This window comes from Parambassis ranga, chromosome 13, assembly GCF_900634625.1.
Source record: "Parambassis ranga chromosome 13, fParRan2.1, whole genome shotgun sequence".
In the NCBI taxonomy this organism is placed as follows: Eukaryota; Metazoa; Chordata; class Actinopteri; family Ambassidae; genus Parambassis; species Parambassis ranga.
This window is the reverse complement of record NC_041033.1, coordinates 8,377,717-8,394,152: the sequence shown is the minus strand read 5'-3', so window position 1 is coordinate 8,394,152 and position 16,436 is coordinate 8,377,717. Positions and strand designations below refer to the sequence as shown.

General features: G+C 40.1%; 2 protein-coding genes across 2 annotated transcripts; one reads left to right on the top strand and one right to left on the bottom strand.

The window, feature by feature from the left end:
• Positions 1–782: 782 nt before the first annotated feature.
• Positions 783–1,651, bottom strand: rnf7 (ring finger protein 7). Its single transcript, XM_028419865.1, has 3 exons — positions 1,418–1,651; positions 1,227–1,274; positions 783–901 (listed from the first exon to the last, which is right to left on the bottom strand). The coding sequence occupies exons 1-3, from the start codon at positions 1,581–1,583 to the stop codon at positions 783–785; spliced, it is 333 nt and encodes a 110-aa protein (XP_028275666.1). The 5' UTR covers positions 1,584–1,651.
• A 2,315-nt stretch (positions 1,652–3,966) lies between these two features.
• On the top strand, positions 3,967–16,436 carry LOC114445264 (transmembrane protein 255B). The gene is made up of 9 exons (XM_028420218.1): positions 3,967–4,320; positions 5,404–5,543; positions 6,440–6,502; positions 9,012–9,101; positions 10,133–10,216; positions 10,333–10,418; positions 10,556–10,715; positions 14,600–14,704; positions 15,649–16,436. Exons 1-9 carry the CDS (start codon positions 4,263–4,265, stop codon positions 15,787–15,789), a joined length of 927 nt encoding a protein of 308 aa, XP_028276019.1. The 5' UTR covers positions 3,967–4,262; the 3' UTR covers positions 15,790–16,436.

Below are 16,436 nucleotides of genomic sequence, written 5' to 3'. Positions count from 1 at the left end.
GCTGCTTTTGTGATTTAACACTTAAAATACACATATTTACATAATCGCATGTTGGAAATGCTGATTTAGTCCAAACTATAATACAGACCTATACTGTACTGTAACAAGTATTGAAAACAGATATGTGTATTTTGAGTGTTTATTATTGTCTTTTGGACTGTTTTCTTTCAGCTGAAGTCTAGAACTGTACATGAAATACCCGCCTCATTATTAATAACCTAGTGATGTCATAGACAGTAAAATGTTGGTAACAAACCAGAACTTTAATGATCTTTTGCCACTAATACTTTTATTTATAAGAATGATTTTCAAGCAGGACTTTACCTGTGTCTCCTTTAACACCTATGTATTGGTACTTTGGATTTCATCTGAATACTTGTGTTTAGAGAATGAACTGTGCTAAATATATGACTAAAATACATGTGTCTCATCTGCATATTCACATTTTCTGATTAAAAAAAAACAGCATTTTACAGCTATTCACAATTCTTTATTTTAAAAAGCCAGTCACATATTCAAGATGTGCCAAAACAACAGAGAACACTATGTAAAGCTAACAAACACATGTTATCCACCTCTTTAGAATCTTTCATGTCTCCAGCACACATTAACCAAACAATCAGCAACAAATCTGTGGAGCTTTAGAGTTCATTGTCCTCTGGAAACATGCAGTTGTAAGTATGAGGACAGCCGTCCATGTATGTGGCGTGGCTGTGCACAGGATGAAGCAGTCTGTCACCACCTCCGGGTGCATACAGGTGTAGTCTACCTGGATGCAGAGCTTATTTGCCGATTCTCTGAACCACCCAGTCCTGCTGGCAGAGGGGGCAGCGGTTGTTCTGTTTCACCCAAAGGGACATGCAGCAGTTATGGAAGGAGTGGTTGCACTCTCCCCAGACAACTGAAAGACAAGAGACACATCATTAAAGATTAGATGACGACAATTACTGCGCACATATCTGAGAAGCAGTACATGCATAGTAGTAACGGGTCTCCTCTTAACATTAGCCTAGTTTCCTTATCATTGATAAAACAATATTTATGTGAGATAAATTTGACTTTTTAAACTCTCTGCCTTTGTATTTGACTAACATCAGGAGAGCAATGACCATTTCAACCCCCACTCCTCCTCTATTAGCTAGCTTAGTGGGTTTCTGTGACAGTTGCCGTAACCTAGCTCAATTTAGCTTTTAGCAATTAATGTTTTAATGCTAGCATTGTCTTACCAACACAGTCCTCTTGTTTATTTTCCGCCTGGCACCGAAGGCAAGCGTCTGTAAATCAAGACAAGCATATTAGGGTCACTGTTCCACTGCGACTGGGTCTTCAGGTAGAACTGTTATGTACGCTAGCTTCATTAGCCGCCCGGTGTTTGAGCTGAAGGTAGCCGGCTAACACTGACAGTTCTCGCACTCACCCATCACTTGTACCCGACAAATGGCACAAGTATCACATTCAACGTCCCAGCTCCACATGGCCACGGCATTCCACTTCTTGAGGGTAAACATCTTGTCTCCGCCTGACTTAGAGCTAGAAGAAGTGTTGTGAGAGAGGACTAAGCTCGGCTCATCGCCGTCATCCATCTCTGCTGCACAATATATAAGGTAACGTTAGCCGACGTCAGTTAGCTTTAGGCTAAACAAAATGGACGAAGGCAGTGGTGCTAATGCTAACGGGTTTTAGCAAGCGTTTTGTTGATAGCCACAGGAGAGGGAGCTGTTGTACAGAAAACAAAGCATAAACACGTCACAGAGGTTTAGTGGAAGAGACGCTAGGAAAAACAAAATTTGCTACTTGAAATTGCTATAAAAAAGTATATAATACAGTAATGTAATGTATCTGCAAGCTAGGTAGCTACATTTTCTACTACCACTAAGTATTGTACTTTTTATATCACAGAACAATAAAATAACACAATTACAGACATCCTAGGATTTTTAATCTGGCATAGACAACAATATAGGACATAAAAGAACTAAGTTTACGCCAAATCAGAATAATACTGCTTTTACAATTTGCTTTGTTGTCTGTATTGTGGGTGTAGTTTGTGATATTCTACATATTTGGAGTGGACCCCTCTTCCTCCGTCTTGAGTTCCTCTGTAAGTTGTGGCCAAGGAGAAAACAAAAAAAAGTATGTATACATGTTTGATAATTGCAGGCAATTTCCACACAGCTGCAACAAGTAGCCCAGGCTATGCACAGATCAGTTTGGTCAAAGAAAAGATTTAAAAGACACATCTAATAGGTGTATACGGCTTTCTTCACCCTCTCCTCTTTATTGCATTATAACTCTCCACAGCCGTAAATAAGCTTCTTCCATATCCAGATGCTGGAATTTACATTTTGGAGCGTCACAGAGAAAAAGGTTTTCACTCTAAATGAAATGTAAGGGATATAATGTTCCGCTGATCATTAATAAGCTTTCTCTGATTAATTTTCTTGTAATTGATTTGTGATTTTACATATATATATTAAGATATTAATTGGCAGGAACCCAAAATCTGCCAGCGTCCAATCCATCATGGCTGCATCATTAAGGGCAAAGCCAGATATTACTAAAATGTTCTTATCTTATTCACCTCCAGCATTCAAACCTCTTCTGTTGTGCATTCCTGTATAGTGGTGGGATTCATGCTGCAGTTGTTATTATTATTAAACCAAGCATCACTCTCTGCTCTCAGAAAAGTATTTTAATTACGATCCAGTGGCATTTACCACCTGCAGGTCCCTCATGTGCGGACTGAATTAGGAAAGCGGGCATTTAGCTACTCAGCCCCTTCAGCCTGGAATACCCTCCAGACTGATTTAAACATTTCTGAGCTTATCTCATTTAAAACGTTTAATTCTTTATTATGCATTAGGCAAAAAGCATCCATTCATCAGTGCCTGTGTTTTTAAGATATCTTTCTATTGCTGCACTTATTTTTACTGGTTTGATAACTGTCTTCATCTTGTTTACCAACTTTAAATTGTTGTTCTAATGTTCTTGACATGTGCTGCTGACCACTTGGCCAGGTCACCCTTGTAAATGAGATCTGGATCTCAATGGGTTTTTACCTGGTTGAATAAAGGTTAAATAAAAAATAAAAAGTTTGAGTTAAATTCACTCAGGAGGTGGAAAAGAAGGACTTGATTATTGATCAATCTGTTCCTTAGCTCACATAACAAGCTTTAAATCTCCTCACTTGTATGGGATCATAACTGACTACCCTGGATGTGATTGCAGGAGGAAACAAGAACATTCAGAACTGACACAAACTAACCTCCTAGTGTCTGGTTGCACTATATGTCAGTAGAAAAAACGTAAAGCTTGCTGAAAAGCACACCGAGAAGTTACAATGCTTCTGAGAAAATGTCCTTCGGGGATCATTGAGAGCTTTACAACATCCCCACTGTGAGCACAGAGTGGAGAGTCAGTAGTGCTGGGACTGCTTAGCTGCGTCTGGCACTGTCTGCCTTTATCCTGCGCAGGGTGCAATAAAATCAGAAGGTTTTCTGGAGTGAAACGTACTGTGCAGTGTCAGAGTACGCTGCATTTAATGGCTGGGTAATAACACAAAGCATACCTTTAAAAGCATGAGAACTAAATATTGGACCATGCTGCACTGATTCGTGACCTAAGGCATTTCCAACATTTGTGGAGAGAACTGAAACACGTCCATCCAGGAGTCAACAACAAGGTAATACCTGTGAAAGCTCAGTTTTATTTTGATAGATTGCACATGAATATGATCCATTTGAAGTACATGGTTAAGGTGTTTATGGGATTATTGCAGGACAGACACACTCTTCAGAGGCAGTGGGTGGAACTAGGCAGCTCCAGCATCCCAGGACCAAACTCGTCTCCTCAGGAAATGAACAGAGATAAACGCCCACTGATAAACATCTCTGCTTGCCACTAAGATGTATTCACTTACAGTGCTGCACATCCCCCTCAGCATACACATGCTTTCCTCATCACCATGCTGCAGCAGCTTATGACTAGCCCAGCTGCTGTCTCCTGATTTACAGCTGCAGGGTACCATATGCAGTGATTGGGTTAATCATCAAAGTAATTTGACAGCAGCAGAAATTCACATTTCCAACTGTCATTGAATGCAGCAGAGGCTGCTGGAGGTGTCAGCTCTGTAGAAATAGACCTGCTTCAGCCACACAGTGGACACCAGAACAACTAAGGAGTGAGAAGAGGAGTTTTTCAACTTGCATTGAAAGCAGCAGATCAGGAGCTAGAGGAGGAATCTGTATTCTGAAGGATCTATCATGACTGTAAGGATGCAGGGAGCAGCAGGAAAAGCAGCACCAAAGAGCCAAGCAACAGGTAAGATATTCATCACGCTTAAATATCATTAGCATAATTACTATGTCAGGTTTAGACTGTTATTTTCTATTATTTTGTTAATATGCTGTTGGCTTGTGATAAAATATTAAACCATATGTTATGAGAGTCAAGGGCCTAAATAAAAAAAAAATATCCAATCTGAAAATTTGTTTAATAAAATCACTCTTACTTACTCACTCACTTAACATTTAAAATAAATCAATTAATGAGGCATGCATAGCCATATGTTACAGCCTACATACTGACACATTTTAATATCGGTAAACCAGACGTATCAATCATGTCACTGTTGACTTCACAGTAAATGTGCCGAATGGTTCCGTAATGAGGCATCTGGCTGTGATGAGGTTAATAAGTCAAGTGTAATTTTCATAGAGCCTGTTTTTCATGGATTTGTGGGAGAGTTTTTTTTCATTTAAATAAACACCTCTTGCAGTGTATCTGCAAATTCATAAAAAGTTTCGTTTTAATATTTTCAAACCTCAGAATTAATCAAATCATGAATTAAATTCAGTCAAAACACACATCATACTATAATAATACATGTTTAAATGTGAATAAATATGTTTGTACATTGTCTTGTAAATCACTACAGTAACTTTTTCCACACTGATTGTTAGTTTGTTCACACTTTCTTTAGTTCCAGGTGCAAAAAAACAAAAAACAAAACAAATCTGCTTCCCAGTAGAAACCTTCTGACTTTCCTCAGGAACAGTCTAGCGCAGGTGGGATTAATGTTCCAGTAAGCCATTATGCGAACCAGCATGCAGAACTTCTCACACTGGCATGCAGCCATCATTAATACACCTACTGTATGTATTCTCTCTGCTGTGACAAGCCGCCAGGTCTAATCCCACTTGTAAATATTTCATGACATTTGAACTACATGGGGAGATGCAGTGGGTTAAATTAAGATAAATTAAACCTAAATAAACCAAGTCTGTATATTGACTTTAAAATTAAACTAGAAATATGCAGGAGTCAGGTTTATTATGTTTAATACGTCCTGCACTGTTCCATGTAATATGACTGAAAATGTGTTTTCTCTTCTGTGGGTGGCAGAGATAATGGTGAGAGTCAGGAGGGCTTTGTGGTTAGTACTGGGCATGCTCAGTCTGTCCCTGCTGATGGTGGTGCTGGGGGTCTACACAACGACCCGAACGGAGAGCCTGAACGTGACTGGCTATGCCTCCGGAGTTATTGTAAGTTGTTTATTTGTCTCCTAATAAATCCTTGTCTTGACTTATTCACTGAGAAACAGATCATCACAGAAACTCTTTGCAGCTACAAGCACTAAGTCATAAAACACATCCTCAGCATATGATTTTGATTATGAAGTTAAAGCTACTATCCCTTTTTTTTAGTTAGCCAGAGTTGAATACCCCTGACAGGCGATCATTATGGTGCCTCTGGCCATCATGTACATCCTTGTGGAAGCCTGGACAGATGCTTCAGTGCAGCCTAATTAATAATCTGCTAATAATCTGTAGCAAGGTCTGGATTATACACTACCGTTCAAAAGTTCACCAGGTCACCAGGCCAGTTCTATAGCTTCTCTGATCAGCATAAGAGTTCAGCTGTGCTAACATCTTTTCACAGGAATTTTCTAATCATCAATTAGCCTTTTTAACACGATTAGCTAACACACTGTACCATTAGAACATAGAAATGATGGCTGCAGGAAAAGGGCCTCTGTATACCTTTGTATATGTTCCATTAAAAATCAGAATAGTCATTTACCACATTAACAATGTCTAGACTGTATGTCTGATTACTTTGATGTTAAATTCATTGAAAAAATAAAGACATTTCCAAGTGACCCCAACCTTGTGAACAGTAGTGTATATATATATTTTTAACTTTAAAACATCTTTTGTAATACCACAAATTGTACTGTATGCTTTAACATTTGGACCATAAGAGCTGTTTTTACAGCTGACAGTACTAATAATGTAATTTCATTCTTTTTGGCTCATATCTACCCTTTGGAAAAAAGCCAAATCAAAATCAAGACTCTGAGTTCTTCTCCTGAAAATAAAACATATTTCTTTATTTGGCGTAACATTTGCTGTGCTTTATCACGTCGTGTCCTCTGCAGCTGACCCTTGGATCGTTCCTGGGACTTCTGGGACTTCGTCTGGAGGAGAACCGCAAGCAGCTGGTATGTTCCTCTTTTCTCTCTCAACCTTTAAACAGACACGCATGCAACATTTGCAAACACATTCATCCTCCTGTAATAATGCTCCCTAATGGATTCCCTCTGCACACCCTGCTGTGACTCACCAAAAAGGGAGTGTACTACTTTGTCCCAAGAGAGTTGCAGTGTCACGCAGGGCCACACACGCAACACACATCTTGCCATGATTTCGTTCCATTGTGAATAATTTTAGAATGTAGATACTGAACTGAAATGGCTAAATGTGTAAGAGTCAGGAGGATAAAGCAGCAGTTAAAGTGAAAAGAAGGCTAATGTTTATCCTAGTATAAGCATCAATGATCCAAGCCCTTTATTGGGTGACATTACTGTGGCTTACTGTAAACATGTTTGTGGCAGGCCTCATGTGTCAGTCATTAGGAATAGATTTTGCAACCTGACTGCTAGATGTCACTGAATCCTGCACGCTGGCCCGGGAGTAGTGTTTGTTTACAGCCAATAGGCTTTTAATTGAGGTAGGCCGTGACATTAAGCCTGGACATCAGGACATCAGCTGATGACTCGGTTGGTTCACTGGCCAATCTGCTCATCCTCTGCTTCTGCAAACCCACTCCTCAGCTCAGGTTTTCCATGTATAAAGGCAGGGAGGTTGAACAACAGAGGCCTAAATAAGATCACTAAAGTGGTTCTGGATGAACTGGAATCTGTTATTGTCAAAACTCTTTAAATAAACAAGACAAAGAGAAGTCCCTTCCTCTGGACTCCTTGCTTTACAAGATCATGGTCAGTCGGTCTGGAAAAGTTTCAAGTTCTATAAAAACCATCAAACCATCCTGGGGACCAGCATCAGTGCTTCCACAGTCCAAGCAGATTTATCTCCTTATCAGCTGTTGTCAGGAGTGTGAATCAGGCCTTCATGTTTAAACTGCAGCTGTTACAAAAGCATAAGATGATCAGAATCTTAAATTTACAACATACATTGTTTGTTATGTATACACATCGTATCTGTTCCTATCATTTTAGGGTCATCAGTAATATTACAGAACATGTACAGTATGACCAGTACCAGCCCGTACAGTGATGAGTGTGGTGAAGTTTTGCCTTGTACATTCTGCTGCATGCATCACAGAAGAATCTAACTATGACTCAGACTATGTGATGCATTGTAAAGCTGAAGCAGGAATGCAACATCTGGAATTCATTGTATTTCCTGTATATAATGCTACAGTATTTGAAGTGTGACTTTGTAGCTGCAGGCTTTTATATTAATTTTACCATTCGATTTTTTTTGTCACAGTAAAGTGCAGTCAGTGCAGTAAAGGCTGTCTGCTGGGGGACACACGAGCAGCTCCTCATCAGGTGGTACCTCAGACAGATTTTGGCTGCAGTCTCTGTGAAAAACCATCGTGTCTTTACAGTGCTTAAATAATTGCACACCTGACTATTCCTGTTAATATTTAACCAAGAAATATGTAACCAGCTGAAACAAACCTATGGATCATGCTCTTTCTTCCTGGAGGTGCTCTTCATGCTTAAAGCATGCTTAAGGACCCAGCAGGGTGGATCTCAGAAGAGCAGCCATGAACATTTACTTACATGCAGGACCATAGCAACAGTTGTGTCTTATGTCAAAAACAAGCAGATCGTGCTGTCCACAGAGGACATGTGCAGACATTCTTTTAGTGTTTGGATGGAGCTGCTTGTGTTTGGATTTGATGTTATGTTTGGATTTCATTTTTATTTCGTTCACTGCTCGGTGCTTTTTGTCTTGATGAACCCTTGAAAAAAAAAAGGATGAGAAAATGACCTGATGCCACGTTTTATAATATATGTAACAGATGACACATTTAGCTTTAAGTTGTGTTTAATAAAGGGGAGTATTGAAGGAGAGGTGCACCGAGGATGCTCAAACTCCCAGCATGCCACACTTAGAGTCAGCTGTTATCTTGTTTTGTTTGCTCTTAAGTAGACTGGAACATATTATGATTGTGAAGAGTCCCTGTTTTAACAAGAATTTTATCATATTGCTGTTGGCTGACTGAGAGATGCTTTTCCAGTCTAAGCAGCAGCAGATCATGCTGCCAAAACAGCTCTGACCTCACTAAGGCACAGACTCCACAAGACCTCCGAATACGTCCTGTGGTATGGAGCACCGGGATGTGAGCAGCAGATTCTTTAAGTCTGTTAAGTTGTGCTGTGAAGCCTCCAGGGATTGAACTGAGATCGAGGAAACATCTTGAACTCCTCCTCAAACCATTCCTGAATCATTTTTTTTCAGGCGGTATGTGTCAAAATGGCATCCAAGTGAGTGCCAGGAGAGGATTGGATCTTGTTGCCATCTGATCCACAGGAAAATCCTGCCATATTTTTACAGGCCAATCTGATTCTTGTGCTCTCACATATGAGATCGATGTATCTGTGTGAAAGACAGTGATCAGTTTTATTGAAACTTGTTGTGTATGTCCATAATTTTAATGGGAAATCCTTTAATTTGTGCCTCATGTTTCTCCTCCAGCTGGTGGCTGCTATTGTGTTCCTCAGCTTCGGGGTCATCACCTCCTTCATGTGCCTGGTGGTGGATGGTGTCTATATTGTTTTAAACATGGTGAGTTACCTAAACTAGTGGTGATTGACCTGGATGATGAAAGAAAGCACTAACACTCCACTGGGCAGCCATTTGAAAAAACAGCACTCGGTCAGTGCAGTAGATTCACAGAACGTTTCATTCTGCATATGTCTGATGTCCTGGATGACGATGATGAAGAATCTAGAGAGACACTTACTGAAAATAATCAGCAGTCAGACACTTGAATCAAACAGCTTAGCCACCATAAGTGGGCCGTTTGAATTTCTAATAAAATACGTTGTGCTGAAAGCTTTTGGATAGATTTATATGATATGATTTTAAACTTGACTTTCTTAAAATAAGAGTTATAAGAACTTACCTCCCTTTTATAATATTTTTTAAACTAAAAATAATCCTTCTCATCATGGTAATAAATTCCAGTGTGCAAAAAAGTTTGTACCTTTTTTTTTTAGAAAGATACGCTCCCTCTAAAGCATCGTCTCCTTTAGGTAGGAGTCCTACAGCAGTTTATTACAAACTTTAGATGACAGCCCTACATGAATTTCCACAACAAGACAACAACATAAAAAAGATAAAAAAAAATACCCACTGGTGCTGAAAAGAGTTTTTAAAGCCTGTAGGTCTGAAGCTGAAACGTAGCATCTGTCCTAAACAGACCTCACACATGGCACCAGACAATAAATGAAACATGTCCAACACTTTATTGTTCCCTGTCCTTCAGTCTGATGCATTGTTTTTTTTACAAAAAATATTTAAAAAATGTTGTCTGCTGTCAATAAGCACCAGAAGTGAACCTTATTGTAACAGTTGAAAGAATCCATAAACAATATTTGCTCAAAGTGGACTGAGTGAATGCTGGAAACGGCCTCGTCGTTTGACTCCAGACTTAACGCTGTTTACTCTGTTCAGATGTCTTCTGCTCACTCTGCACGCACGGCCATCTGGATTATCTTCGAGAACATATTTAGTTTTTTTTTTCATTGATTTTTATTATCAATAAAATACAAATGTGTTCTTTGGGATTAAACTATGTGGCTCATGTTCGCCAGGACGTGCGTTCACTGAAGGCAGGGAGATGCCAGCATTACAGCAGTGGCAGCAGCAGCTACATCTATGAAAACTTCTACACATCTGTGAGTAAAGATGCAGTGATCAAGGCAATGAATTCCAATATGCTTGGTCAGGTCCATTGTAAATAGTATTTATGTTGTGTATTTCCTGGTGAACTTAGCACGTCTCTTTTTTTGAGGTATCATGTTGGAATCTTAAGGAGTCTTGCACCATGACGGTACGAAGCGGGACCTGTTACTGCTGTGACCTGTACGACTGCGCCAAGTGAGACAACACACCACTTTCCCACAGTGTTAAGATGTTGTTACCGCCATCATGGCAACATAAACCACACAAACTAACTCCTGTGTCATTAAAATGTGAACAGTCACTCAGATTAAACAGAAGTGTTTGTTCTGCAGCGGAGGATACCTCAGCAACTACTACGAGTTTGTTGGAGTACAAAGCTGTGAGGAGGTCCTCACTCTGTATATTCTAATCTGGACCCTGGCCAGCCTCAACCTGGTGGCACTCTTCATGGGGATACTGACCACGGCGGTGCTGGGCAGCATCAAGGACTCGGTAAGACATTCACAGACACATCTTGTGTGAAGTGGACATGGTTTGATTTGATACATTTGACCTTTTTAGTTAAAAAAGCACAGAGCTGACCTAACCCAAACCACCATGGACACGCCTTTCACTGGAACCAATTTTGTCCCGAGGCCCACACCCGACTAAACAATACTGCATTATAACTTTCCTCAGTGTAGATATGATGATAAAATATCTTTACTGTAATGTGAGTTGTAAGTGTGGGTTCAAGTAGACAGATAATAATAGCAGAGATTTTTCTTTTGGTAACATGAAAATAGATTTGGAACACAGGCAGACATCTTTAATCCCGTCAGAATCCGATTCTGAATAAACAAACTTAAAATACGATCACATTTTATTACTTATTAATCAGCCTCATATAACTGTTATGTATAAGAGTGAGCCAGGGTTTGCCTGAGCTGACTAATAAATCAACATGGTATCTCATTGGCTCATACAAATCTTTATTCCTCACAGAGGAAGCTGCAATATTGAGAGTAATACATCTCAAATACTGTTGGAGGGCTTGTTGTAACTATTTTCAGACTTTACTGATCCCACTGAAGACAAATTATAAAAACCTTCATGGCATCAGGTCAAAATTCCGTCTAATTTAACATGTTAACATGCCAAGATGCTGATCATTGTTCCAGCAGACATGCACAAAAAGCTCACCGTGGCAACTGTCATTAGTCTGCCATCGTATGTTTTGACACAGCAGGTTAACATACTGCTGTGTTCACACAAACAAGAGAGATGAACATTTTCTCAATGAAACTTTACACCCCTCTAGTTGAGCATTGCTCAGCAGGAGAAGCCAAAAACTGTCTGTTCTTTAAAGTGTAGCTCTAAAGCTGGAATAAAAGAGCAGATTTACAGCTCATCCCTTAACAGCAACTCAGCTTTATCCATCCATAAAAAGGAGAAATAACTGACATAACCTTGTTTTGGCTGCAGTACGATAATGTATAACGATTAATCACAGATTTGGGTTCCAGGCTGTTTCACTGCATACAACAGTTCAGACTAGAGGTGGTGACACAGAGACAAACTGAAAGTGATCCAAGCGTACAGTTTCACAGGGTTGTTATCATGTTGGGTGGTATTTTTTATTTTTTTTTTAAAAACTATACGTTACATAAATCATCTCGTTTTATATCCCTCAAATGGCCGGTGTGGTCCATCATGAAGTTACTATGAAGTTTACTGTCAGGAAAAACCTTTTATCGACGGCTTCCTCGTGGGGTGCAGAGATTATTAGCTGTGAAATGAGGGCTGGGGGAGTTCAGGGTTGGGTGAATACTGTTTTTTCTTTCTTTAGTTTTTTTTGATTGTTCCTCATCCAGAATATGTTCTTACTCTAATTTGTTAAATGTGGTGTATTCAAAAAGCGCATAAACATTGAACTGGATGATCTCGAGCTAAACCACATTCTCCATTTTGGGGAAAAGAAAGTCGTCTGCTTTATGTAAGTGTGAGTGTCTCTCATGCTGTGGTTACATGGCCGGAGGACTGTTGCTGCCACAAAGGCCCAGCTGCTGCTGCTGTTGTGTATTAGGGCACCAGCTTGCCTCTTTATAAACTCTCTGAGCTGAAATATGAGATAAGGAAAATATCACAACAACATTCTGATGTCTGTTTAGCTGTAAATCGATCTTCGTTACGTGTTTTTTGACTGTCTTCTCCTATTATCACCGAAGAATCACCAAAGGCAGGACAGAGACAGAAGGTCATGACAGCTAATAAAAGCTAGAAACACTGATAGTTGTATCAGCAGGATTAACAGGCCTGTCTCTGCTCGGTAAACCCCCATCCATCAGCGAAGTTTATCAGAAACATTCCTTCACTGTTCCTCCTGCAGCTTCCACTTGTAAAACTGTCAGACACACTGAGCTAAAGACACTGTTCCCACCAAACTCCCTGTAAAGCTCACACAACTATTTGAGGCCTGATTTTTGTGTGTTGCACGCTCATCATGTTACTGCTGTGTCCAATGTCAGAGGAGGTTAGTGGAGCAAAAAGAATCAAAGAATCAAATATCTGACACATAGTAGATGTCAGTTAGGGTGAATACATCAACTCAAAACTGATGGATTCACTATTTATTAAAATGAGAATATTTCTTTCTTTATTTTGTTTTTAGTAAATGGATTTAAGCCGGCATATAATGGTAGCAAAATCACTCAAGATCTGCCTCATCTATTCAGCTCTGCCTGCCATGTTACTGTTGTGTAAGCTCCTCTCATGCTACAAGGTGTGGCCAGTCTACTGAAAACCACATCCACCGACAAAAACCTAGAGTCCACACAGAGCACTAAAGATTCTGCATGTTTGTGGTCTATGGTGAACTCACTGATATCTGCGCTGCCAGAGATGGAACTGATTTGTCCTGAGTGACCTTGAACACAACTGCCAGCAGACCACACAGCGTCCGTCCCGCTGTCGTCTTTCACTCCATGCAGCCAAAGCTGCAATCTTCACATCATGCAACATGTCTCCCTTCAGTAAATGAGATTATCTGCAACGATTTATAGGGAGTATTTTCCCTGAACTGTCATAGTTCTCTCAGTTATCTGTGACGTTCTGTGTTTTTTGCTGTAGGAATGTGTTCCCATTTCTTCCTTATGTTCTTAAATTTAATATAATTCTGTAGGTAAATCACTGATGTGTCGATTACCTCCCACATTCCACACGTTTTGTATATATGGTGTTTAAAAACTACACATTAATTTTAACATGTGAGTCCCTGAAGTGTTCCATAACTATAGGAGTGGCGACTTATCATGCGATATCGTCTGTTCCATACCCGTGAGATAATTAGATTAGCCGTCATGTAAATATAGTTGCCGGTTGCCGGCTGCAGTATATTATGTAAAAGAGAGAGAAGAACAGAGTTAGTATAAGTTATAGGTTTGTAGCCTCCAGCAGGTCTTTGGATTTGACCTCATCCACACTGCAGACAGGCCACCCACACAGAGCGCACAACAGCACTGAGGCCCACACTCATCAAAGGTTTCTGCAAAGAAGAATGTGTGAATCACAGCAGTGACTGGCAAGTGTACCCAACAGAGCTTTAAAAAGAAATGATGATAATGATGATAAACAGCTGGATTTCAGATTTCAGAACAGCTGGGTGTAGATGATCCAGCAGGTTAAAAAGGTCAGTGTTTGTTAAGACACCAGCTCTGTACCGAACATCCGTCACCGTTAACCAGCGCCTTAGAATGAACAGTAGCTCATTACTCATTTGACATTTCTGTGTTTGTCTGTTTTTCTGGCATGCAGGAGTGGGTGGAAAAGGTGATGTCACATAGACGTAACATCAATTACTTATTATTAAGATTTGATACAAAGTCTTGGAAATATGTTCTTGTTCACGGCCGAGCAGGCATTTTGTGCAAAGTACAGTTAGATGTATTCTTGCACTTCCTGGATCATCTTTAACACATAAAGAACGCTGCAGACAGCGATAGTGTCTCCTTGAACTCAGTAGACTGAGGTCTGCACCTCATGGACTACACCTGAAAGGAGGTGTGTTGCTCTCTGAACCAGAATACACCTAATATGTGCGCACAAATTAACTAACACGTGTGAAGGACAGACTCCATGTCAGCTCCAGGGCTCCGTTGTTGGCTCCCATTCAAAGTGTGAACCTGTGATGACAGCCCATGGCAGGCAGTCCATTAACAGAGCCAAAGCTAATGTGGTGCGTTTCTCCATGATGTATCAGGTCATCTGTGTCATTTCACTTGTTTAGGCTATTTTTTCTTGTTTTTATGTGCCCATGTGTCTTCTCTATGTGTTTTTGTTTCTTTTCATTTAAAATAATATAGTGTGTGTTTCCCTGTGCGTGTTTTTCTTCCTATCAGAGGAGTAGCAGCCCTGTGACCGAGCCCCCCGGGACCACGGCGTCTTCCCCTACAGCTCCTCTGTTGATGGACGCCAACACACACACAGCTCACCAGCTCCACCAGGTCACTGAGCGGTCAACACACAAGTGTTGATATTCAATGTTGTTTTTTTATTGATCTGGTGCTAACTTCTCAATCTCCACCCTTCATCCACCCACTAAAATAATATCGTATACTGTAGCACTGAATCAATTACATCCTTCCTTCTTACTTATTACTTATTGGGTGATGTAAATAGAAAGAATAATGTTGCCGTGGAGCCTTTATTTGATTTGATTTTTACATAGTGGTATATTCAAAAATATGCTGAATTAGCAGTTAGCAATCCTTGTTAGCAACGTGTATTTAGTGCCAGTGTTTACCTTGAGAAAAGGAGGCGGCAGGATGGTAGAAGAGCGGAGCAGAGAACTCAAAAAGTTGATTTTCTGATAAGGTTTTTACACCTAAGTTGTAAAACTTTATTAAGGCAGGATTGGGGGGCGTTACAGCTTCAACAATATCAATGCTTCATGATGTAGGCTAAATGGTGTTTGTGTTGTCTGCACACAGAGCTCAGTGCAATCAATGTGTTCAAAACCTTTTATGTCATGGTTAGTTAAATCATATCTCCACATCTATTTTAATTTAGGGAAAACAAAAGTTGGAAAAAAGTCTGTTAGGGTCTCCACACTTGACCACCCACATTAGACCCACTTATTGGCTGTGGCTTTTCAGTTTTGATCTGTGTAATAAACGCATGTGTTTACCACCAGGAATGCTGCATGCTTCATCAGAACAATAAGCCAGTCTACAAGGCCCAGGCAACAGCAGTCAGGTGTGGGTGAAAGCTTGTAAAAAGCCTGTAAGTGGGGCTTGAGTTAAGATTTTTAGAATTAAACTCATCTGTTTGTGCTTGATTTTTTGGCAACGTTTTTACTTTTGGAGGTTTATTATCAGTGTTTGGTGCACACAGAAAAATAATCATTTGATTCCTCTCCATCCTTTTTTTGTTCCATCCCACCCTGCAGGGAGTGCCGGTGTTTTACCCTCCTGCCGAAAAGACAGCCACCTCACAGAGTTTTCCTTCATCACAGACTCCGCTCAGTCCGCCGCCGTTTGCCATGCAGACCAGCCTGCAGCCACACAGAGTCCACGGCGTCTCTGTCTGAGCTCAGGCTCTCCTTAATCAGCAGCCTTGTACCAGCACAGTTATTATTATCATTATTATTATTACATATGTTGAGGCGGAAAAGCTGAGACCCATTTCCCATTTATGAAATTATGTTGACTGGATGTCATGTTTTGTTATTGGTTGTCAAAGCAACATATACAATGATGATGTCAAATTAGGAAATTTATCACATTTCAAGTAGCTGTAAACAACTTAGAGTGAATTATTGTTGGAGGAGTACTGCTTCAGTCAGCAGGGAGTCACTCACATGTGTAATTTATTATCATCCCTTACTACAAGTAGGAGCCAAACACATCCAAAGATTTGTACATTTCTATTATGCCAAGCCTCTTTTATTGTTGTTGCTAATTGTGTGGTGTTAGCTATAATGTAAATCATCTCACTGATGTCCTCACAGACATCCATCAGACACTCCACGGGCTGAAAATGTGTTGTAAAGTATGATGATGATGATATATCTGCCTTCCTCAATCAACAGATCCTGGATCAGCCAGTTGATCTTGACTATTTAAAGTCACATAAAGAAACCGGGACACAATATTATGCAGAAGTACAAACCTAAATTCCTGAAGTGGACGCAGAAAGTTGCAAAATGTGAGAAAAAGTTTCATTAGTGTGCAAAGA